The sequence below is a fragment of the Vollenhovia emeryi genome, unplaced genomic scaffold (genome assembly GCF_000949405.1).
Source record: "Vollenhovia emeryi isolate VEMERY1.0 unplaced genomic scaffold, V.emery_V1.0 DF939127.1, whole genome shotgun sequence".
NCBI lineage: Eukaryota > Metazoa > Arthropoda > Insecta > Hymenoptera > Formicidae > Vollenhovia > Vollenhovia emeryi.
In genome coordinates, this window is record NW_011967239.1 from 2,723,157 (window position 1) to 2,747,485 (window position 24,329).

Consider the following 24,329-nt stretch of genomic DNA (forward strand, 5'->3'; position numbering starts at 1 on the left):
AGAACTCGCATAATTGGAGTCAACGATGCGTACCGCGCGGCCTCGGCCATTGTCTGCGTACAGTTACTCGATTATACCGCGGACACGTACCGAACAATTCGCACCGTCGACAAAAGTCCGCCGCGCTGAAATGTCGCGGTGTCGCGGACAATGGGGCCGGGCCGATGCGCCTCGTAATATTACGCGACGAAAGTTATTGGAAGTACCTGGGTGAAAAGATGACAATACCTTCGCTACCCGGCGACGCCTGCAATAGGGAATTTGCATAAGAATGGAGCTTGTATAAGTCACCGCGTTGCGCAAAGGAGCTCGCGCTGAAGGAGCTGGTTGAATTAAAGGGGCTCGGTGGAAATTTACTGTTTATGGAGTTACGATTTCGGAGATTAAACATTTTGCCCTACGGAAATGGACTCTCCTTTATTATTTTAATTTTTCTTGTGCAAGGAGATCTTGTTGATTCGTTGTTTAACTTTGCGCTTCTGTGCCGCGCGAAAGTCGTGGATGGAGCTTCACCAGAATCTCTTTCGAGGCCCATTTTTTTATTATTCATTACTGCTAACAACGAGATAGCTGCTTCAACCAAGCTAGGTAATTGCGATATCTTCCCGATATCAATGCAGTTTTTTAAAAATTATTCTATGGAGCATATGTTCTCCAACATGCTGATAATGCAACGGGCGGTTCACCGTGCATTTGGGTATTAGCGATAACGATTTTGTCAACGTACGCCATATGGCGAGGTAAATTTTCATATTAGCGCGATCGAAAGTAAACATTTAACCCTTAGCTGGCACACTTCACCAGAATCACATAGCTGGCACACTTGGAACAAGACATGGCACCACAAGTACAATTTTCGTACTGTAAGTGGGCCTGAAGAGTGAGAGCAAGCTCGGTCCCATTTTTTTCGCGTTTAATTTTGATCACAAAGTAGGTACCAAACGAAAGGTCTCGTCAAGGTGATCGCAGATATGTCAGTCTCAGAGTGCACCTATTTAACGTTCCAGAGATATCGGGCTCCAAACTTTCCCAGGACGTAAGCGATGAAGCCGTCTGGACAAACGCCAACCATTTGTTTGAAGTGGAATGGAACCTTTGGAGCCCGATATTTCTGGAACGTTAAATAGGTACACTCTGAGACTGACATCTCTGTAATCAGCCTGACGAGACCTTTTGTTTGGTATCTGCTTTGTGACCAAAATCGAATGCGAACAAAAATGGGACCATTTGCCTATGGACACTTGTTCTCACTCTTTGAGCTGAACTAGGCTCAGGAGTTGTACGAAGATCAGTTGCACTAGAAATTAAGTTGAGCGATCAGATACGATTTATAGTATGTTTTGTATTTATATGATATAATCGCTAATTGAATTGGCGTCACCGAGCTTTTAAGAGTCGCTAAATGCCGGCCAGTTGCAGTTGAAACGTCATCGAGGTTACAGGATGCAGCGAGGCTCTTCTACTGGTCTTGGAGCTCGTTTGCCGACGCACGCGATTCCTGCTGATTCAGCCGTTTCCTTCGATCGTACGCAATCCTGCGATGAGCGACGAACCTGCGCGCGACACGCGATACCATTATCAGCGACGCGGAGCAACGCACCGACGGCTCCGACGCGTCATTGACCTTGTTCGAAATAAAAATATCGCAGTCATGTCTACGAAGATGCTCTCTGGAGCATCACAAAGTCTGTCGCCAAGTATGGCATATCTATGGGTCAAAAAATGCGCACACCGTCGTATAAAATGGCAAATCTTCCGGAGGCAAGAATGATGACAGAAAAATGAAGGTCTATCGCTGAACGCGGAAAATCATTCCGTTTGTACGACGGCTCTGTGCGAAGTTCTTCCATCGGCAAAACAAAGTTCCCGATTTAGGCTGATGGCAGAAAACGATTCGTAAACTCTTAAGTCTGTCTTAGTCATAAACGTAAGGCAAGGCAGAGAAAAAGTCTATTGTATACGACTTAAGTTTTTCTCTGCCTTGCCTTACGTCTACGACTCGGATCGTCCTCTGCCATCAGCCGTAGCCTTAGGGCCTGAGCAGAAAGATTGACTTTTGGGAGGAAAATAACGAGCGATTATGCCGCGCTTCCCGAGCAGACGCGAGTTTGCGAGAGGGAGAAAGACAAAAAGGCAGAAAGAAAGAGCTTCGTTACGTCGTCGTCGAGAGGTGACGCAAGGCCGTCGTGACCGTGAGGGATGGAATTTAACTCGTCGAGGCACGAAGAGCCCCTTGGACGTGAGCCATCTGTCATCTCACTTTTGTAATAAGAAATGCTATTAACATCTGCCGAGAACTTAAACCTACGACATTAACCGCCAACTTCGTCCATCTCTCCGTAATTATTTTATAACACTCTTTGCGAACGAAGGAAATGGCGCTGTAAGACAGAATTGATGATTTAAAACAATTAATAAGTTCATGAGGCTCTGATGTGAAGTCACAGGTTCGAAGGAATAAAGGAATAAGAGCCTGAGACAGGATGTTAAGTGTCTAAATAATTAAAATTTGTTAATCTATTGCTAAATATATTACCTCAGTCAGGATTTGAACCTGGACCTCCCTCTCACTAGGCGGGCGTCTCAACCAATTTGATCACCGAGGCATGTGGCAATGTTCATCAGAATTGATAATTGTTATTTCCCGCGTCGACTTTGCGAAAGCTCTAAGTTAATACCGTGCATTGCTCTTTTAACATTCGCGAATTCTGTTCGAATTGCAATTATCTCAGATGTATCTGTGAAATTGGTATCAAAGGTCTTTTATGCTCGTGGAACGAAATTGAAGAGGATCGAAGCGAGATTACCGCCACGATCTCTGGTGTTCTTCTCTCTTCGCCCGAAGAGAAGTGTTTCAGCCTTTTTCGAAGAACTTCGATCTTCTAAACTTTGTTTAATACCAAACTTGTTGAAAGAGCGACGAACCGTTCTTTCAACCCAGCCTGGCACTTCGCTTAGGATTTCGAGGGCTCGCGAGCGCAGGCCTACTCTCTCGTCGCGTTTCTCATGCGTGCCTTTCTGGAATTGGTCGTGACCGAGCGGAGCTACTTATACGGTGTACCGTTTACGCATTCCTCTCGCGTTGGTCTACTACTCGCTGCAACTGTGTACCCCACGGGCCCCTTTACCGTTCCCGGCCCCCGGTCGCCGCGCGCGCGTGTCTCCGTCTTCCTTCCTCCTCTCGAGAGGGAAACGCTTCTTCGGCTCCTTTTCTGCGCGCTGACGTGTACCAGAAGAATGCTCGGGTGCCCCGATCGCCGGCTCGTTGCTTTAAGTCGTACTTGGGGCGCCATAAAATGAAAAATAAACTACGGTTGGAAAATAACGTCAATTTTGCACCACAACCAGCATTTTTGCGCCGCGCTACCAGGTCGTTTAAGTACGAGACGTCATTTAATCGACGCGTCTGATGATTTAATCGCCGTTGTAGAACAACAACGTTTTTGCTGTCGTCTAAGTTCAGGGTGAGGCGTGAGGTAAGCGAAATAAAAATACTCCGATGTTAGACATCGGAGTTGCCGAGTAAGTGACGTGGAAAGCCGGAAGTTAAAGACAGCTCGCATAGGCGCTCATGAGCGTGTATAAGTTTTTATATTGTATTCCGGATTAAATTATGAATACATCCGATGAAATTGATCCGAAATGCAGTTACCGATGAAACTTGATTGAAAAACCGATCGCATTTTTCATGGGGTACAATTTAATCGGACATATCCGTTTGTTGTTATGTAATGGGATTATCAGATTATATTTAATCGGACACTTTTTTCTCAGTGCACGTAATCGGGAGCGCAAAGATCAAAGGGGCCGACAGGGAGTGGACCTACTAGCTGTACTCTAGAAAAGCGAAAGTGCACTCAATTACGTTGTCCCCCTTCGGGTTTAAGAGCTCTTTTGTAATTCTCACGTCATAAAACTGGACTTATTTAAATTTCTTCTGCGCCACTTTTCGCGGTATTCAAGGAATGTTTTTGTCGCGTCAATTTTATTAAGCGTACGGTAATTCTCACTCGTCGGTTGTAAGTGGAGAAATATTAAAAAAAGAAATATAACAAAAGGGAGCCGTCCTCGTCTCAGAATCGCGAGACCGAAGTGGCTTCGCCGTTTCAATGGCGAGCGCAAATTCCCATCGAGGGCGGCCACTTACTTCGAATGCGCCAGAGGGACCAGGGCCCGTCGCCCCCCCCCCCCCCCCCCCGAGACACAATGAGCAATAGAAGAAACATTCTCCGGGCTTGACCTCACGCACGGCGTGTCACTTAAGTCACGCATACGCACGTAACTCGCGCTCGCCGGCGCGGCGTGCACGTGCTGGCTGCGTATGCGCGCGCGCGTACTTGGGTGCGTGTCTCTTTAAAGCGCGTTTATCGTCGCTCGTCGACAGCCCCGTCACTCCCGGGCCGCGTTTATTTATTTATGTACGAGAGCTCTCTGTATGTATGTAAGATGATAAAGCGGAGCGCCGGCTCGCGCGCGATAATCTTCCGCAGCTAGATTGATAACGTCGGTGAATGATCCTTCGGCGAAATGACACCGAGGGGAACCGAGTTGCTTTAATTTAAGAGATTACATGAGGAAAATGATATTTATTGGGGCCCCAAAATATAAATATTGCTCGTACACGGTGGCCTAACAAAAGCATCGTCGCCTTCTCTTCAACTTACGTCCCCAAGATTTATGAAATAAATGAGAGGAAAAAAAGTTACGTTCGAGATCTTTGAATCGATATGCATTGTTCGACAAAAATTCATCTCGAATTTAAAAAAAAACACAATTGAAAACTCCGTTAAATAGGACCTCACAATTCCTCTTGTTCAGATGTTCAGGTTCCCCGGTGTAATTAAATAGTAACGGAGAAACAATTTATACAAGTCAGCAATTAATTCTATTATCTTATCTCTTCCGTTAGCTATTTTTGTGTAGATATTTCAAGCTCCGCGGAGAGGAGAGCGAGGGTTTGCGCCCAAGTGCGTTGGCGTGGCAGCGCGGAGACGGGGGGCGCAAGGGGCGAGATTGGCTGGAGAAAATTTAGTCATTCTTAAATATAATTGGCTTGTACCGATTATTGCCGTTCGCTGCGCCTCTCGGAGCCTGTGTGCGTACACTTTCACGCGGATTCGTGCACGAAAGACACGCTCGCGCTATTGTGGAGAATAATGCGTCCCGCCCTGACCATGAGGCAAACACGAGTGAGTGCAACGGCGCGTAGGGTGTGCACGCAGCCGTGATGTTACATTAATGTGCGCGCGTGTGCGTGCGCGTGTGTGCGCGCGCGTGTGTGCCTGAGCGGACGACACACGTGCTCGCGAGTCCCTGAGCGAAAGAGACCGCTCGTATTGTAACGCACACCGCGGAGCTCCCACAATCGGTACACAGTCCGTCTGAAGTTTGTACACGGTGGCCTAACAAAAGCATCGCTTGTCTTCTCTTCAACTTACGTCCCCCAGATTCGTGAAATGAATGAAAACGGAATTACGTTCGAGACTTTTGAATCCGTACACAGTCCGTCTGAAGTTTGTACGCCGGTGGCCTGACAAAAGCGTCGCCGTCTTCTCTTTAATTTACGCCCCCCCAGATTTATGAAATAAATTTAAAAAAAAAATTACGTTCGAGATCTTTGAATCGATACGAATTATTCGACAAAAATCCATCCCGAGTTTACATTTTGAGCGTTTGAGAGCGAGAAATAATATATCTTGTTACTTTCGATTAATTAAAATTGCAGCATAACTCGCGACTCTCAAATAGTCAATTACTCGCGCAACTATGAGATCTCCGATGTTATATTCAGAAATAATTGCTTCTCATACATTTTGTAAAGACATTTAATATAGAAAGATATACATTGTGGACGATACATCGTACGCAGTATTAAAACATTGATATGATCAAAGGCTTAATAGACAAGCTTGATAAAGCGAACATTCATTATTAAAGAATTACAATGCATAATTCATTTTTTTAATTTTGAAGTATACGAATCTACAGTTTAATATTGACAAATATTGTAAAAGTTTTATTTTAAAACAGAGGAACGGAAATTCCTGGAATGCTTTACTTAAAAAAAAAAAAGACTTTCAACCCGATTCGGCTGGATACAAGTAAGCATTTCGTTCGGCGTCACCAAGTATGCACAGGTATCAAGAGAGCCGCGCACGTGTAGTGTACACGCACACGCGTGTGACGCCTAACACACGACAACGTGAACGTGAAGCCCGAGAGGGCCTTTCAGTCCACGCCGAGACCGCGCGCAGTGTAGACCCCGCGATTTCCGAAACGGAGACTCTCGGCCGTCACGATCGAAGAAACGGAGAACAGTTTCGCGTCGTCGAACGCGAAGGACCGAAGGACGACCGATGACCCTGACCAATCCTGCGATGCGCTCGGCCGACCGGCGACTTTTCCGCGGATCGAGATGCCGGCATGCGTCATCAGTTTCTTTTACTTCTACGCCGAATTGCTGCGCCTGGAGCTGCGAATGATACAGAACTACAGTCTTTCCAAATTTGTTGCATGAAGTTGTTGAGGCTTTAAAAAATATCAAGGAAGAAGGAATAACCGTGAAAAACCATGCCGCGGCGCGCTGGCCAAAATAATTCTGCATCCGTAAGGATGGTGTCTTCCTGAAGCACCGAATCCGAGGATTAGTTCAATCGTTGTCGGAGAAAAATTGGATTCTTAAAATTTCTCTTTTACGAGACAATTATTCGAGCGGAACTCGCAGAATTTGCTCCTATTAAGGATGCTGCGTCGAGACAGGGGAGATTTAAATTTCCGATGTTATCTGCAACGGCGGGGTTTGAGTCCCCACAATCCGCGTGATCGATACTGATTTGCATGGAATTCCGTGGACGCCGGGTAGGCGTTAATTGCGTTCTTCCTAAGGAAGCTTTATTAACGGAACTGTCTTGTTCCGGGATTGAACCGCCTTATCGATCCTGCATTAGATTATGCCGGAGACAAAGACGTTGGAACACAATCAACGTAACAGTGATAGTGCGAATTAAATGAACGTAGCAGAAAATGCGCGAAGAGAAACTCTCAAGGATACACAAAAGAAGTGTCGAGAACCAAGTGCCAAGAGGTGTAAGACTTTCAATAGCGACGTATCCATTTTCTCTGAAAAACTGAAAAAATTTTACCGATAAGTTAACAATTATTTCTTTTATTTATTAAGCGCCGCTACAGAGCACTTCACTTTCAACCTCGTTGTTTCTCGACGAAACAATTCCGGGTTAAGCAAAGCTCGAGTGATACCACGCGGGTCAAGCTGTGTCCACTTTGTGTTAAGCGTTCCAGGAATTTTCGTACCTGGAATAGAGGTGTTTCGCGTGTAAGACTCCGTTCCAAGTGATATTCACTTCGTGGAAGCTTGTCAAGGCTTCTCGGATTTCGGAGTTTCGTCACGTTGATACCCGGTGTTATGAAGTACCTCGAAGAGGATATAAAAATTTGGTAGCGGCGTCAAAGCCGGTGTTACAATCTCTCATCGTGCGTTGCGAGCTGACGCTAACGAAGCAGCCAATTAGGCATCTCATCGGTGCATGATTCTCTCTCTCTATATATATACACATATATAAATATATATATATATAAGGTGGCCGAAAGAGAGTGTATCGGCGAGCGCAACGTCCGGTCGACGCGGCGCAACGAAAAAGCCTGGTAAAATCGGGCGCATCCGGAGATACGAGAAGTGAAAGTGCATTTTGCACAAGATGACGGTAGCCCCGGGATAACGGCGACCGCGGCAGCCGGCATCAGTACATCGTAGCGACGAGCTACGGCGTCATCGCGACGGTAGGCTCGGGCAGGCCGCGAGCTGGTTTTTTAATAGCCGCGTTAATTCGCGAAGCTCGCCAAACTCCACCGGAAAGTTCGTCATCGTCTTTAATAATTCATGAAACCGTGACGGTGCGCGTGAGCGCGCGCGGCGCGACGCGCGTTATGCTCCGGTTTCCTCCAAGGCCGCCGCCGCCGAGGGTGCGTCGAGGGCGCGGAAGAAGGAAGTAGGGTTCGACCCCGCGGAACTGATGTTATCTCGCGGCTGCTCTCGTCGTCTTCCGGCCACGTGGATGCTGCGGGGAGGACATGGAGACTATATTGAATTGTAATTACAGATTGGATTACACGGTGGCTTGCGATGGCAGATGCCATTGGTAGAATGTGCGCGACGGAATGAGGAATTGACGTTCGGAGCTGCCGTAATTGGCGTGACGGGGGTAAACCGCGTGACAGAGATGCTTTTAAGTCGCTTTCTTGACAGTTCCACGATGATTTTATACGTTTATGAGCTGACGCGATAGGCATTTGAATTTTCTCACTCTGGAGCAGTAGAAACCCAGATAGCACACTGAATTCACTAAGTATTCTTTAAGTTTTCTTTTTTCTGAATTGTAATTCTTTAGGAATTCATAGAAGAATACAATAAGAGTGACAGAGGAAGTTACATGCACCATAAATCGTTTTCCTGACAACTTCTTAAAGTATTCATCTCGAATTCAATAAATGTAAACTTTGTGAATTCAAGGGGAATAGTGTTAGAACAAAGAGGATTACAAAATATTTACCCAATGTATGTACACACCTAATATGCAGTAACATTACACCATTATTATAATTTCTCACTCAACAGTGAGATACTCTCAACCGAAGCTCGTTGACAATCGGATGATTCTTCCGTTTCGGTTCTCGTCGTTCGATCCTTTACACAATAGAACTATTGCACAAAATTAATTGCACATAACGTTACGCACACAAAATATTGCACGTGGTAACACGCTGCACAAGAACGTCCGGATGACGATTAGCGGATACTCGCGCATGATACTGAATCGCGAAGTATTCATTATAATGAACTTCAGAAGAATACTTCAAGACGAACTGATTGAGACTAATTCTTCAAGAATTCTTCAGATATTCATTTTTCTAATTCTGCATGTTTTCTTTAAAATGAATTCTCTATGAACTTATGTTCATCTTTGTGCTCATTTTCTAAATTCTCCTTTAAAAAGCGGAAACTTCTGAATAGCTAATCTCGTTTTGGGTTAATCGTGTTAGACTTGGACACTTGGAATTTTTTAATCGACATTAATATTAATACTTAAATACCACTTAAGATATAATAATATGAAAGAAGCAACGTGAACAAATTTTCTCTACGATGTGCATAATTCGAAACAAATAACGGAAAGAAAAGATACACCGCTTCGCTTCGATATCATTAGGTTAAAAAAAGATCTTATAATATTCTCTCGGTTGAATATTTAAAATATGAATAACAAAGAGTAGCCATGAAAAATCTCACGTTTCTGTGATCCATTGCGGAAATAAAAAAAGTAATTTTTATAGGGAATGTCAGTGATTGAAATATAGTCGCGAAATATAGTTATCGCTCGATATCTATCGAGTTGATTTATTTTGGAGCAGCAGTAATATAATACGTTCGAACGTCTATGATTACTACATACTTGGTATCTGTGCACGACTCATCGCACGCACGTTGTTTTGCTTTCTGATATAGTGTCCTATCGTTACCGTTACACTCATCTATACCGTGACGCGCCTTTTCGTCAGTCCCGGACTCGTTATCTGTGCGTAAATAGAAAGATGTCGTGCCACCTCGCGCAGGGGAGAGATAAGTGTTTCCGGTCGTTAAGGCCTGACGGCCGGGAAGCGGAACGGTGTGTTTTTCTTCCTCACTTTTCTTTATTTTTTCTTCCAAGGAACGATACTCCCGGCATTTTCGGTCGAGCGAGACCGAACGGTGCTGGTCCCGAGCGACGCGTTCGGAATGTATTTTGTGGTTCCCTTTTCAGACCTGAATCTGTGGAACAAGAGCATCAGTCAGCGCTGGCGGAAGCTGCGGCGAAGATGCTCCGTGCAGGAGTCGTCGGAGCCGCAGGAGGCGCTGATACAGGGTGGTGGAAATCACGGTGTTATACACGCGGTGAGATCGACGCCGGCCAGCAGAGAAGCCTCGCCGGCCGCGAAGAGTCTTCAAGATGGTAGCTCGCCGAAAAAACTGCTGCAAACTAGTTCCCTCAGGCTGCCAGGTGAATTTGAATCGAAACGCAATACCCTCGCGAAATTTAAATAAGACCTGATCTCGCTGGGATACCTCGTAACGCGTTTATTAAAGTTAGTTAAAACTGACGTGGCAACTATTAACCCTGCCGGAAATAATTCTACAAAATTCTACAAAAAAAATTAAATATAGCTGCCAGAATCTAAGAAATTCTACGTAAATTTAAAAAGTGTTATAAAAATCAACATAAAAATGCTAGAATTGGAACACTTTTGTTAATTTTTGTAATATTCTACAAGCAGATATTTTAATTCTTTAAGATTTCGTTGTTTCTCAAATTTTTTAAACTAGTTTTGTACTAATTTTTACAAAATTGTACATTTTCAGGAAATACTACTTGCAATAATTTCTTGATTTGAGAACATTGTAATTTGTGATACTATTTTATAGATATTTTTACAAAGAAATAAATGGTTCAACGAAGATATAAAATTTTCTACAAATTTCTATTTCAAGTCCATTTTTTGTAGTTATTTATAGAAATTTTTTCCACTAGGGAAAGTCAGATGTTGAAAATTGAATTTTATGTTAATGGAATACAAATTTCTTTCGCTTCTGGTGTACGCGAGGCCGGTTGTATCTCGCGCGAATGCTTTCTAACGAAGTACGTTTGCAGGTACGACGAAGGGTATCGCTGACATTCAGCATGTGCTGCGCAGTAAGTTCAGCAAGATAAACGCCGGCATCAGGAAGCGAAAGGCGCTCAGCGTGACGGAAGTGTTTCCCCCACAGAAGGATAATGCCTCGAATTTCTACGTACCGAGTCCGCTCACCCCGTCTTCCAGTCAGACCTTCGAGGACAATCGTTACGATTCGAGCGAGCCGGCGTCCCTGCCACCCTATCCCTTCCACGACAACCTGGAGACCTTGGCGGAGAGCAGCGTCCCGAACTCGCCTCGCTGCAACGGCAACAGCTTTACCTACTCCCAAGACGGCTACGAGCAGAAAGACGTTCTCTACGAGAACGTGATGTTCTCGAGGTCCTCGCCGTCGCCCTGCTGCCCGAGGACCCGGCCCGTTCTTCAACGCAGCAACTCGGAGAACCGCGAGACCAGCGCGCACGACCACTCTTACGAGAACGTGCGCTTTCAACGAGCTGGCGCTCACAGAGACGATCTGGCGTCGGGGAGTCCGTACGCGGGTCGACATCTGGCCAGAAGTAACTCCGAGACCAGGGAGCACTCGTACGAGAACGTGCACTTCCAGAACGCGAGGATCAGAAATCAGTCGGAGCCGTCGTTCGAGGAGATACACATACCCAGAGTGACGCCCAGAAAGAGGTCCACCGATTTTAAGGTCGGCGGACAGGTGAACAACTACTCAGGCGAGGTCACGCTCAATTCCGCTGGTGGCAAGGAGGATGCGCCTGCCAGTCTGGGTACGGAGAGAAGTTCCGGCAAGAGAAACCCGAAGAGGCTCAACAGTAGAAGCGTCGCGAACATCCCTAGCTCCTCGGGCGCAAACTTGAAGGCTTGGCAAGTGAGTAGATTCCGATAAAAAGAAAAGATTTCTAACGAACTTTCGTAAGCGTTAAATTTAAGTCGATGAAGATTTAATGGAGAGGCTAGACGTACGATTAAAATGTTAACTAAAGTTTTAACGATTGAAAATACAATATTTTTGGCTTGGTATTTAGTAGATATCAATTTTTTCTACGGCCTGACGGACAATGCAATTTTCTTTTTAGGGCACTCAAGACGCAGACGAGGGTCTGAATACCGATTCGGAGCTCGAGGATATCGATGAAGCTGCCGAAGGGGAGGAGTCGCGTTTTTGTACCTTGCCAAGACCCGGTAAGGGCGGGGCATCTTTTACGATACTGACCGCCAGATTTCTCAAGGGTCCCGGTCACAAGGGACTCGGTTTCAGTATCGTCGGCGGCACCGACAGTCCTCGCGGGAATATGGGGATTTATGTAAAAACTGTTTTCCCCAATGGTCAAGCTGCTGACTTAGGCACTGTCAAGGAAGGTAAAGCCGTATCTAAATTATCTCCTATCTAAATCTTTTCTAAAGTTCTCCAAACGAGACTCAGTCTTCATTGCATTCATTTAAAATGAGAACATTTCTTCTAAATAGTATTTTCTTGCTTTTTCCTTTGGAGCTTTTTATCCTCTTTTAATGATTATATTGTTGCTAAAGCAAATTCTATAAATTATTTTACATAATTATGTAAATGTAAAAATATTTTAAAATTGCTTATTGAAAATTACATTTCTGTGATAGTTGTTAAAGATTACTGTACACGACAGCTTGTTTTATTGTATTATAATATTTATTGTTGCTTCATCATGTTTTCAATTAAGATATGTATTTTATAAAATTCGCTGTATTTGTAGGGGACGAAATTTTGTCAATAAATTCGAAACCTCTTCACGGTATGACTCACGCCGAGGCGATCGCCGAATTCAAGTCCGTAAAGGCCGGGGACGTTGTTTTACACGTGGGACGTCGTGTGAATAAGAAGAAGAAAGAAACCTTGAGCCTGGCACCGGTTAATCCCTCCGTCTCGAGGCAACCTGTTACGTGAATTCGTGTAAAGAATGTCGTAATGTCGAACGATTTTTCTGTCTGCTGAAGTTTCGTGAATCTTTCATTCTCCAAGAGTATCTACACTACAGCAATATTAGTAATTATTGCTGGCAATAATATGCGAAAGATCGAGACAGACTGTGGTGCGACTTACCTCTGTTACTTAATCTTTGGTTCGTGACACGAAATTGCGTCAAGCTTGTATTTTAGAATTTAATTTTGCTTCTAGCTTTTTTGTGTTTCTTTCGATCAAAAATGAGAGAAAGTTGCGTATAAATAATTCCATACAATTAGGGTGATTCAGAACGTTGATAAATTTTTTTTAGCAAAAGTACAAAATAGTTTATTGATTGCTATACATATTTTAATACGGAAATTTGTGCTTCCTATCGATATTTTTTATAGTTTCTTCCAGTACCTTTTTTGTTGTTCTTAACATGAAAGTCGCGCCGAAATCTTTTTCTATAGTTTGATGCATTCTGTTAAATGCAGCTGAAAAACATGAAAACGCTGAAAACGTTTGTATCGCAATTTCAGAATTAGAATTAAGAGCGCAACGTTGAAGTTATTTGCATGTACTTGCGACTGCAACGAGTTTTGATAACATTATTACAAAGAGATACATCGACTCACGTTTATACATATCCGAAATAAGGATATGTTGGATCAGGAAAACGAAACGCGGCTACAATCACGATTTTCGTCATATTTTCTGAATATATAAGAATGATGAAAAGCTAATGATGCCCTTTTGATATATCACAGGAGAGCAAGTCGAAGAAAGCAAGGTCTCACTCTCACTTGACAAACATAATCAAATGGCGAACACTGTCGAATCAAAACGCGTTTTAGCACATTCACCGGTGACCGGCACTGAGCTTTCCGTTTACGTCTTGTCATGGACGATAGTCAAATAAATATATCTTGTGCAATTTAATACTATAAATTGAGTATTTTATTGTACTTTCGGATATCAAATAATCCAATTGGCGTGAACGGAAAGTCAGCTAAAATACGCTTAGCGGTGAGTGTGTTAATTGTACGGCCGAGCTATTCGGTATCCGCTATAATATTAAACATTAATATTTATCAATAAACTTATATTCATCTAACATTATCTATTAGAAACGTCGGTGTAACGAAGGATCGTTGAAGCTTTCGATTAAATCGCATTTTCTCACGTTTACTTATACACGAATACGGAAAATAAACGCGCTGAGAGAAATCCAGCTACTTACGAAACAGAACTTACCGAATATAACGCAACGAAGTCCTCCAGTTAGTAATTAACAGACAATTTATTTTTGTAAAGTGCGTGGAAATGTTCCGCGATTTTTGTACAGTTAATAACGAACAAAGCGACGTTTACTAACGTCGGCTTTATGCCGAATCAACGAGCGAACGGAATCGATCGTATCAATTGTACGTCAGAGATTATCGCTAATAGCCTAGCCGGGTAATATGTCATAGAATCATAAAAATCTAACTGTGTCCAAGGAAAAATTGCATGGATAACTAAAAGTGGCAAAAGGGCAGTCGAATCCTTCGTCTAATTTCTCTTCCGAATCTCTTATTAAATAATCTAGCTAGAATAACGGCAAACTTTTTTACATTTTTAATCGTTATACCAATCTTTTTTACTGTTGTAATGATAATAACTTTATAACAACGCTAATAGTAATTTCACAATAATCATAATTTAGTACACGAATTTATCGATACTTGAGGAATGCGTTGCCATTTTTATTTATTCTGCAATGCAGGTCCGTGCAATTAGGCACACGACAGAAAACCCAAAGCCCGAACTTTGTCGCAGAGTTAGGGAAGGAATTATTTTGTAACTATAGACTAACGAAGATCGTCCAAAGATGAAGCCCAAAAAATATTTTTACTACAAAGACGGAAACACGCATAGAGAAAGCGCATATCTATATATTATACATATACATATAGTATATATATATATATATATATATATTTTGATCGAGCGAGAACGCATTTACTTTAAGAGGAAGCAACATTATTAGTATCTAGTCGATTTGTAATATTTCCGTTTTTGAAAGCCCATTTTATAGTCACAACGACGAGAGGAAAAGAAGAGAAGAAATTTTTATAAATGCTTATATACAGATATACACGGTGATAAGCACACGCGATTTATATATTTCTTATATCCATTTCCCAAGGTGTAACTAATCGTATACTCGGTAGATTAATGAACTTAGGACTAGAACTTAGGATCGCCGCGCTAATTCGACAAAGGTAATGTATGCTCCGTACAATAAAACATTTTTAATTAAATAAGAAGAACTAATTTTCCTTCTTTTCATTTCCGTTTAACAAGTTTTATAATAAGTAAATAATGTGAAAGTTAATACGGATATAACATTTGCTTCTTGGCAAATAAAATCTCTGAATCTCCCGCGAAAATTCTGAAGGAATCAAGTGACACGGTAGTATGATGTCTTTTCCTCCCGTCTTCGCTGTTTCTACTCTATAGAAATTCGGTTTCGTGACAGTGTTCTGTCCTTCGTAATATTTAGAAAAATAGATTCTGTTTATTTATATAATTTTTTAATAGAAATTACGCTGGGCTTTATTATATAGAATTGTTTTAGATTATAATTTCGAGTAATGAAATACTAATGTTAATTAACGTGGATGTTAATTTTTTATGAGTAAACGTTGCAATGATTGAAGCAATTTAAAACACGAGTAAAATATATACATAAAAATATATTTAAATATTTCAGATACGAATACATTTATTTCAAAATAATTCGTTCCTAAAAATCTTCATAAACGATTCGAACAATTCTTCGTAAACGATATGATTTTGGTACAGATTTCAGCACGTTGAACTGCACTGTACTAGTTTTGCATGCGACGTGTTAATACTATGTGAATATTACATTACATCTCTATAAACAATTTCGAAATATTGAATTAAAAAAGTTATGTCTGTGCGGAGTATTTTGGTGTATCTTTGACCACGGTGTTCAACGTGCTGAGAGTGGACGATCGAAATGCGAGTTCCTTACGTTTTTCAAATTATCGACGTAAATTAATTACTCGGCATTGTCTGAGTATTACGTAAGGCGTGTCCTGAAGATCGCGTTGCGTAATTAAATAAGGTGTATGCGCGTAAGGCTGCGGCAAGGAGCGGCAATCAACGCTTGCTTTAATAATATGTAGCTAAAATGCCGCCGCTTTAATTGAGGCACAATTGCGCCGTAATTGTATGATTGCGCAATTAAATGGTGTCCCATTCGTCGCGGTAGGATGAGCGCTTTGGATGCCTTGCGACTTCCGAGATGAAAAATACAGGAATTCCTGGCATTCGGCTCGCTCGCTTTGCTCGTGGCTCCGATTCTTCATGGTCACGGTTTTATAAATCATGATTAAAGTTAAAACACATCGCGATCACAACTTAGTACTCGGTGCGATGCTATTAGCTCATCTCGTGTTGCGACGAGTACTCTTCGTCAAGGCAATGCAATTATTTACAAATATTCTAAAACACTAAAGGACGTCTCGTGGGCGGTTAAAAGACTGATGATGAATTGAAATATCTTTTAGCTACGCCTTTCAGACGCTTTACGAACATACGTATTGTTTCCTAAATTGACTAGGCTCCTATTATATTTACGCGCGAGAGGTTTGTGGCACGTTTTGTGGAAAAAAACATGAAATATGTGCTAGAGCTGCTCATCATTATGCTGCCTCGTAATTATCACACTTGTTCGTAATCATCACAGCCGGTTATACGTTTGCAGAACCAAATTACTAACAGCTCTCTTTCGGAATTATAGTTAACAAATGTGTGTGATCTGAGTATTTTCCTCATTATATTTCGCTTCTTGGCATTATTTTGTCGTCATTTTTCTCATTTGGTTTTGCGAGTCACTGCGAGTTACATAATGCTGTGAAGCAAAGTGTTTTTGAATTGTTTTGACAGCGCAAAGCACCCAATCCCGTAATAAAGAAATCGGGAATTGTTAAAAGTTCTCCACGCTACGTGAGTGTGTGTGTGTGTGTGTGTGTGTGTGTGTGTGTGTGTGTGTGTGTGTGTGTGTGTGTGTGTGTGTGTGTACGATATGTACGACTTGTATGTGTAAGATGATTTTAGTTCTATCTCAGATTTATGTCTCACTTATCCGACGCAGTACGCTTGGTTTATCCAGTATATAACAATAAAAGCTACCGCCAGGAGTACCGATCCGCTCAGATCACCTAATGCCGTCAAGTAGGGGATCGCCGAGTTGTCGGGATCGATTTTGTACCTCCACATTGCGTGAATAATTATGTGCGCGACGTACAACAGAATCATCACCTGAAGAAGAAAATAAATTTTGCTTCGTTTCCGCAGCTCAAAATCGAAGTAGTAATTCGTAACTCTGTGACTTACTTGTGTTACGGAAGCAACTAAATAAGAGATTACGAAGTAAACGTTTAACTTGCAATTTTCCGGATTTAAAGCGTCAGCGATGAATACGAAGATCAGCTGACCGGGGATCGCCATAGCGAGGAGCAATCTCGCGGTCTTGGCGTATGGCGCTGTTTATAAAGAAACATTTTTAGACATCGAGCATTTCATATTCTACTCGTAGTATTAAAAGTTTCAATATTAAAGGCTTAAAGAATGTGTTTCTTCTTCTAAATGAGGGATCGGCAAACTACTGCCCTCGTAATTATTATTCTATTTTAAACCACAGTAAAAAGTTTGCTTTCTCTTTTTTAAATAAGTATAATCCACGAGAGATATACGTCATTTTGTTTTCTGACCCGCAGAAAGCTTAAAATATTTATTACCTGATCCTTTACAGAAACAATTCGATCTTTTTCTAACTAAATGAGCAAGATCAATGTACGTAGACAATATGAAAAACTTAGATACGGGATTAGGGATATGTCTAAGATAATATAAATAAGTTTCGAACTGGGAAGAATTTTGAAACCAGTCTTGTAACTTTGAAAAAAATCCCCGAAAATAAATTGCATTTAGAGTATTTTCTTCCGTGAAATTATACGTACATCCTACGAAGAGTGCGGTCCACGGAAACACCCAAATTTTACCGTGCGGCGGTAAAATTCCCATGATAGAAGATTGATGCAACATGGTTGACATTCGAGACGCATGAACTGATACCAAGTTGCCGCCAATTCCGTTAATGACCGGTTGAAAGACTTCGGATCCTTTATAAGAGTCGATCATTCTTTCAAGAACTAATCCGCCTCCGCTGAAGACAAGATAGCGACAGAAATCAAATAAAAATACAATACGTGCGATATAATAATTAAATTGTAATTAGTTGGTGATATGGCGACTTAAAAATTAATAATTAAATTATTAACGCATTAATTTCTACCGCGTAAGAAAGAGGTTGATAAAGTTTCTCAGGAAACCGCGGCCTAAGAAAAATTAGAGTAAAAAAGAAGTTTGAGCTACTAACCCACTGATCAGAAGAGCAGACAGGATGGGGATCCAGCCGGATTTCAATACCTTCCTCGTGTATTTGTTTTTCAGCACAATTACAATCCAAATCGGCATAAGCACGAAAAACGACCCGAGAACGACGTACAGCACCCACACTTCTTTGTCCAGCCTAAGATAAAATTCCGATGCGATGGTGGAGAGAATGCTGATAGATACGACGTCGCCGATAGACGCGGCCAGCGGAGTCGCCAGATTGTCCGGGTTCAATTTGTATCGATAGGATAACATGATCACAGCGATCATGACAAAGTCTATGAAGAAGAGATAATTTTTTTTTACAATTTCAAGTTCTGCTTATTAAAATACATTTGAGTGCGCGTGTAACAAAGGAGAAATTCCAGGAGTATGCATTGTTAAACAACAAATTTGACAATTTATGAAAGTGAAGAAAGAAGAAGGTTACAACAAAATGACAAGAATTGTGTATAATTTAAAGAAACTGTAGTTTGCAATGAATATTAATAATGTTATAAACATATAGAGAAAGAGAATTTATATAGATTCATTGTTTTTACAATTAGCGAAGCTGCATCTGTTATAAAAATATCTAATAACGTATTTAACGATTACGCGATTAGATAATCCATTGCTGCTACTCTGCAGGCTAATGAAATACAGGACCCACATTTTATACATTAGAAATGACAATTAGAGATATATTATCGATAACACTTCAAACTTCATTAGAATGTCGCGAGCAAAAGAAATGAAGTGTTGACAATAGATAGCATAAATCAAGAATTTAGAACGTATAATGCATAAATGCATATAACATTTTTATCGAGAGCGTTCGAACGAAAAAATTTCCGCAACGGTAATAGAAAAATATCCACGGTACAAAAGAAGAAACATAGAACTGTAACGCGTGCATAAAAAAGTATTGTCTACATATCTTTATCATTTATGTTCTGCTATCGTGGATAAAGGAAATAATACCTGTTAACATAATGCATGCCTGAGTGTATCGCGAGCTGCTCTAGCAGTCGTCGCTAATGCTAATTGCTGACAAAACGGCGAATGGATATATAATAGATAATGGATATATAATGGATAAGAATATATAATATGGCTGCCATAATTCTCGACTATGATTGGTCAATTCGTTTACTGCTTACGTCTTATTGCTTAAGGCCGTTTGTGTGCCACGGCCCTAAAGGGCGTACGTTAGTCGATGTTTAAAGAGTATGCCGGCGAGAAGATGGCTTACCCAAGATGAAACAGGAACTGGTCGCCGTGCACATGCACGAGACCGCTAGCAGTATCGCGTGGTCCCACCTGAAGTCGTTCCCGTTGATCCAGCTCACCCCCATGCCGAACAACGACAGGCAGACGGCTGCGACGATTGCCTGGACCTGCACCAGAGCGATGTTCCCGACGATCATCTTGACGATCTCCCGTCGACTCTTCATGTTACCTAAATTCGCTTGGGTGCATAGCCGCGACGCCAAACACATATCGAGATTACCCTTCAGACCCTGAAGCGCCGTGGTCAAAATAAGTAACTGGGGGACGTGCACGAAAGCGGGCATGTTCTGAAATCAAATACACCGAGATTAGAATCTACACTGATCGATATAGTGTACGAAGTAGAATTATCATTGCTTTCAGCTGAAAAAGATATTTTTCGCTACCGCAGCTAATCATGGTTTGCTGAAAATATTTCGAGGGATGAATCGCTGACCAAAATCATGTACACCAATGCCTACCAATGCCCGGTGGGCATTACTTTATATTATTATTTTATCTTATCTTTATAATGCCCAAAGTAATGCCCCAAAAAATGCATAGTAATGATTAATACTTTACTTATTCTTATTATATATTATGATACACATATTGTTGATCAATTGACTCGTCGCAACCGTTCATTTTAGAGAAGAAATCTTCAAGATATTATGTATGAACCAGAGCGACAAGACTTGATTATTTTGCTCTCAGCTAATCGAATGATCGAGGATAAACTCTTGAGCAAAATGTACCGATCGCCCGCAATCTCCGTCTGAAATCTATACGAGATCGGTATTAAAAATGTAAACGACAATCAAGGTGCTTACGCAATCGTGTCGGTGTTAAGAACGACACCGTATTCTACATCGTTCGATAAAATGCATCGACAAATATTGAAGGAGACATTCAATTTCGACACTATCTCTGATAACAATGGATTATTCCTCTATCTCTTTCGAACGAATGCCTTTGGAGAATAACGTAGGAAAGTGATGAAAGAAAGAAGAATAATTGTGACATTTGGGTCTCTTCCACGATGTGGTCCTTTTTCGGAGCAAGCCCTTACCTTTGCGATGGTGAGGACACGACCGGCGCCGATGGTGCCCATACCAGCAATGAGAAAGGGCAGCGACACTTGCAAGATCGTGTGGTACCATTTTTCGTCTCTGACCGCCCTTTCGTCCCCGTGGCCACTTTGGTCCTTACCCCGCTCCGCATCAGGATCCAAGGTAGCGTTTGACGAAATCGTGACTATGGAGCTGCCACTGGAGAGAGATCCATTTCCGTTTACTCCGCCGGACGTATTTTTATTGTCCATTTTGTCACCACCGGGTGTCTTCAAGCCGGCTGTCGACGCATCGGTACATGTTAAGTAAAGTCCCACGCAACGGACAGTTGGGAATATTCAAGCGGAGTTCGCAATGGGTGTCCTAAATAATAACCACAGCTCAAATTCAGAGATACGATCTGCTTGAACGCGATAATTACTGGCTAGGCCATTTCGCGGTCAATCGTGTGAATCTTATCTGAAAATGAAGACGCGAAAAAAAACAAGGATTTCAACTGACGTCGCGCAACTCTTTTCAGGACTGTAATTAACTCGCGCAATTAAGACTTGCTCGGTTGATTTTACGCGAGACTTAAGGAAGGCTCACTGACGATCGGTCTCCTGGTGGCTGTCAACATTTCCGCGCGCCGTCATCCTCGTGTAAACAAACTCTCGTTCCGCAAAGGCACGTGAACGGCGCGACGCGATCACTGAACGAGTCTTCTCTCCGCGTCGATGTTATAAACCGGTGCGGCTCATGGCACCCTGAATTCTGGACGGTCGTGGACGGTCAGCGGGTAAAAATGGTCAGCGAGTTACTTCGCGTTGCGCCGTAATCATCGTAATCACCATTGCGTATCTTTCCCCACCGTAGCGCGAGCGATCTGTCGCACCGCGACGACGATTAGTTCGTTCGCTTCCTGTAGGTGCGAGGTAGACGCGAGTTTCGCGATGCGAAGCGACACAAACGGGCAACAATGATGCTATCGTTCGCCGATTATGCCGTCGGAATTTGCCAGGCTCCAATTGGTACCGGGTAAATTCCGTCATGTCAAGTGGTAATAGTCGTAATAAAATATATTTCATCAATGCCCGGTGAATCTACCAATACAGATTAACTTTAATCTCAGTTTAAAGTACTTCTTATCTTCTTCTGATTTGTAAAACTAGAAAAGGATATAAAGCAAGTTGAACGGATATTCAAGTTGAACTGCATTGGTTAACGGGCTTAATGTAAATTCTTTCCCTTCCTGCAGATAGCATGCATCTAAAAGACATCTTTAAGACGACATTAAGTTGCCTTTTAGAAATGCACGTCTAAAAGATGCCTTGAAGATATCTTTATGACGTCTTTTAGACACACATTGTTATCTGGGTTTTCTTGTTAAGAAATTTCTTTCCCTGTTCCACTATTAATTACTACAAAAATTCGTCCAAAGTTCGTCGAGATAAATTCGTTAATTCGTCAACAAATGCGTCATTCGTGTAATTTTCACGCTGACACGACATCGTTTAGTCTGCAGAAATACTAGGAACTATTTTCTGCCGAAGGCTACTGATTCAGTTTCGTGACTAGTCGTTATTTTAATAATAAAATTTACGCGCCACGCAACAAAAGAAGCAAACCGGAAGTAACGATGAGAAGGTCGACACGTGGTAGTCGACAAGGAAATTGCAAGTTTCAAGTACACGAAATTGTCGAACTTGCAAAATTTACTGAAATTGTTCCGGTAACTACTCCGGTAACTACTAAACTTATTCTTCGGTCTTCCATCGCTAATCGTACTTCGGAGCGGAATAAAGAGTTACGCCCTGTACAATGTACTCTTTGCGTATAGAAACATTCGCTTTTGTATAAGCAAATCAAAACGCTTTAAAAAATTCTTCGACAACGTACTATTGTACAGCGTATCATGCAATGTATTACAATGTATCAATTGGCAGAAATATTTTAAACGTACACGGAAAAATCGGCTAAGACAAAAATAATTAAAATTGAAATGTTGCCGTATAAATAATAGGGGCATCTATCATTGCTTGGCGTTGCAACATTCACTAAGTTTGCTGCACAAAACGCATATAGTTGTCTCCACTGCTTATCATTCCAACGTGGGTTTGACACAAACACAGCTGTCCTAAATATTACTATTTATTGGGGTTGTGCCAACCCTAATTTGACATGTGGTAACCATACCGGTCTCCCTGTGAGACTCTTTGCGTCTAGAAACATTCGGTTTTGTATAAGCAAATCAAAACGCTTTAAGAAATTCTTCGACAACGTACTATTGTGCAGCGTATCGTGTAATGTATTATATATTATATTACAATGTATCAATTTGCAGAAATGTTTTAAACGTACACGGAAAGACCAGCTAAGGCAAAAATAACTAAAATTAAAATGTTGCCGTATAAATGGTGGAGGCATCTACATTGTTTTGCGTTGCAACATTCACTAAGTTTGCTGCACAAAACGCATACAGTTGCCTCCACTATTTGTCATACCAATGTGGGTCTGACAAGTACAAATATAGCTGTCCCAAATATTACTATTTATTGAAGTTGTGCGAACCCTAATTAGGCATGTGGTAACCATACCGGTCTCTCCGTGTATTTATTGGCTTGACAAAATAGAACGTCTCTAGATGCAAAGAGCACATTGTAGATTAGGCTTTAGATCGCCTCGTGAGAAAACGAAAGAGAAACTCTGTTTTAATTCTATTCAAATAAATTCAAACTTCAATGTCGCAGAAGCGGATGCAATCTTTATCTTCACTCGCGGCGATCGAAACCGATCGATACCGTTACTGACGTAAGAATTTATGTATCGCAAGATACCTGAGAATAATGTATGATATCTAAGCCGGACGCTTTTGCTATGCAAATTTTTCAACGACTTTTTATATCTTTGCGGAGGATTAGCATTTAATTGCATAAACGTAGTCACGCGCGACGTCAATTTCGACCGCGTTAATCTTGCCACTTTTCTTACCGGCGACTTTCTTCACGAAGACAGGCTCCGGGTTAATGTTCACGCTCAGTTCCTTGTCATTGACCTTGTCGATGCTGTCGAATTTCAGAGCATAGCTGTCCTTGCAATTCGACGCCGTCACACGTGGCATAGTGAAAGCTTCGTCCCTGATTCTTCTAATATCGTTCGCCAGACTGTCATTGCTACTCTTGTTACTGTCACCCGACATGAGACCGGTGCCGTTCATGAACGCCGGCTCAATCTCCGAGTCCGGAAAAGCGACCATATCTGAAAGGTTCAATTAAACGGATGCCTCATTCCGATCTTTATTCGAGATCCTCGCGACATCCTAGAATTTAATGTTTGAAATGACGAGAAAGTCACACGAATGGAGAACATAGTTTTTGAGAAGGCAAATCGTTCAAGTATTATTTTGTTGCAATAAAATTTGAAAAGTGACAATAGCTAATCTACTATAACAATACAATAGCCGAGCAAACGGTAACAATTAATTATGAAATTGATCGAAATTTACATCATAACAGTATAATATAATATATGCACGTAATTCAGAGTTAAAAATGTATTACACATGTAAAACTCTTGTGTTTTATCGCAAGTGTCCACTTTCGTCGTTTCTCTTGGATAAACATAAGACTGCAATTGAGAAACATAAAAATTCACTCACTTTTAAAGTCTAAAAATTGCAATTGAGAAACATGAAAATTCACTCACTTTTAAAGTCTAAAAAATAGCTCCGTTTTCGATGCAGAATACGGAAACATGTATTAGAATAAGAATTATGATGAACAAGTATTATGAATAGCAAGTACCTTGGTCCAATTTGTAAGTTTATAATTGCAAAAACGAGGTAAAGTAACGGGCGATTTTGAATACGGTCGAACTTCGGTGTTTCGCGGAGGTTTCGCGGTGTGATTTTGTTTCTCGATGTATTTCGTAAAATTCAATTTATA

General features: G+C 41.7%; 2 protein-coding genes across 3 annotated transcripts in view; one reads left to right on the plus strand and one right to left on the minus strand.

Moving 5' to 3' along the window:
• The window catches only part of LOC105568875, a 35,165-nt gene extending 20,249 nt beyond the window's left edge, over positions 1-14,916 (plus strand). The window contains exons 4-7 of the mRNA XM_012024882.1: positions 9,816-10,052; positions 10,701-11,563; positions 11,772-12,054; positions 12,423-14,916. Of these exons, the coding sequence (XP_011880272.1) occupies positions 9,816-10,052; positions 10,701-11,563; positions 11,772-12,054; positions 12,423-12,613 (1,574 nt within the window). The 3' untranslated portion in view covers positions 12,614-14,916. The remainder of the gene's footprint in view (positions 1-9,815; positions 10,053-10,700; positions 11,564-11,771; positions 12,055-12,422) is intronic.
• A 535-nt stretch (positions 14,917-15,451) lies between these two features.
• The window catches only part of LOC105568874 (solute carrier family 41 member 1), a 14,909-nt gene continuing 6,031 nt past the window's right edge, over positions 15,452-24,329 (minus strand). The window contains exons 3-9 of one of the 2 annotated variants that reach the window (XM_012024880.1): positions 23,377-23,643; positions 20,406-20,686; positions 19,320-19,644; positions 18,069-18,363; positions 17,650-17,855; positions 17,024-17,172; positions 15,452-16,948 (exon numbers count right to left, since the gene is read on the minus strand). In XM_012024880.1, coding sequence (XP_011880270.1) covers positions 16,769-16,948; positions 17,024-17,172; positions 17,650-17,855; positions 18,069-18,363; positions 19,320-19,644; positions 20,406-20,686; positions 23,377-23,641 — 1,701 coding nt within the window. In that variant the 5' untranslated portion in view covers positions 23,642-23,643 and the 3' untranslated portion in view covers positions 15,452-16,768. Of the gene's footprint in view, positions 16,949-17,023; positions 17,173-17,649; positions 17,856-18,068; positions 18,364-19,319; positions 19,645-20,405; positions 20,687-20,998; positions 21,446-23,376; positions 23,644-24,329 lie in introns of those variants that run through there. The other variant, XM_012024881.1, reaches the window with a different exon arrangement.